Below are 516 nucleotides of genomic sequence, written 5' to 3'. Positions count from 1 at the left end.
CCCGCCGCCCGCCGCGGAGGCGCCCGAGGCCCAGGGCCTGCAGCTGTCCTGGCTGGGCGTCAGCTACCCCCTGGGCCCGGGGCTCTTCCCCCACCTGGGCCCCTTTCTGGCCGCTGCCGGCCCCCTGCTGCCCCCGGCCGCCCCCGGCCTTTCCCCGCAGCCCCACCAGCGCCCGGCGCTGGCCCCCGGCCTGTACTGCCCGCTGCTTCTGGAGCACACGCTGGCGCTGCGCCCCACCCAGCCCAAGGGGCCCCCCGGGGGTCTGGTCCCTGGACTGGGGGTGCCCTGGCTGCGTGGCTCCCCCAGGCACTCAGGGCAGGAGAGGGCGTCGCAGTGGGCTTCTCAGGGTGACCCCGAGAGGAAGCTGCCCCCAGGAAGCGGGCTGCCGCCCCCCTCCAGCACGGCCAGGCCTGGTCTCCAGAACAGGTGGGTGAGGAGGCGTCGGTGGGGGCCCTGGCTGTCCAGCCCGGCCGCCCGCGGCGGTCTTCGGGCCAAGGGGGCAGCAGCGTGGTCCGG

General features: G+C 77.5%; 1 protein-coding gene across 1 annotated transcript in view; it reads left to right on the top strand.

Annotated features, from left to right (window-relative positions):
* The window catches only part of CAPN15 (calpain 15), a 19,963-nt gene that overhangs the window by 15,475 nt on the left and 3,972 nt on the right, over window positions 1-516 (top strand). The window contains exon 6 of the mRNA XM_012731718.1: window positions 161-426. Within this exon, the coding sequence (XP_012587172.1) occupies window positions 161-426 (266 nt within the window). The remainder of the gene's footprint in view (window positions 1-160; window positions 427-516) is intronic.

This window comes from Condylura cristata, unplaced genomic scaffold (assembly GCF_000260355.1).
Source record: "Condylura cristata isolate star-nosed mole 26May11 unplaced genomic scaffold, ConCri1.0 scaffold00032, whole genome shotgun sequence".
Lineage (NCBI taxonomy): Eukaryota > Metazoa > Chordata > Mammalia > Eulipotyphla > Talpidae > Condylura > Condylura cristata.
Note: the sequence above shows the minus strand (reverse complement) of the source record. Positions and strands in the feature narration are given on the sequence as shown.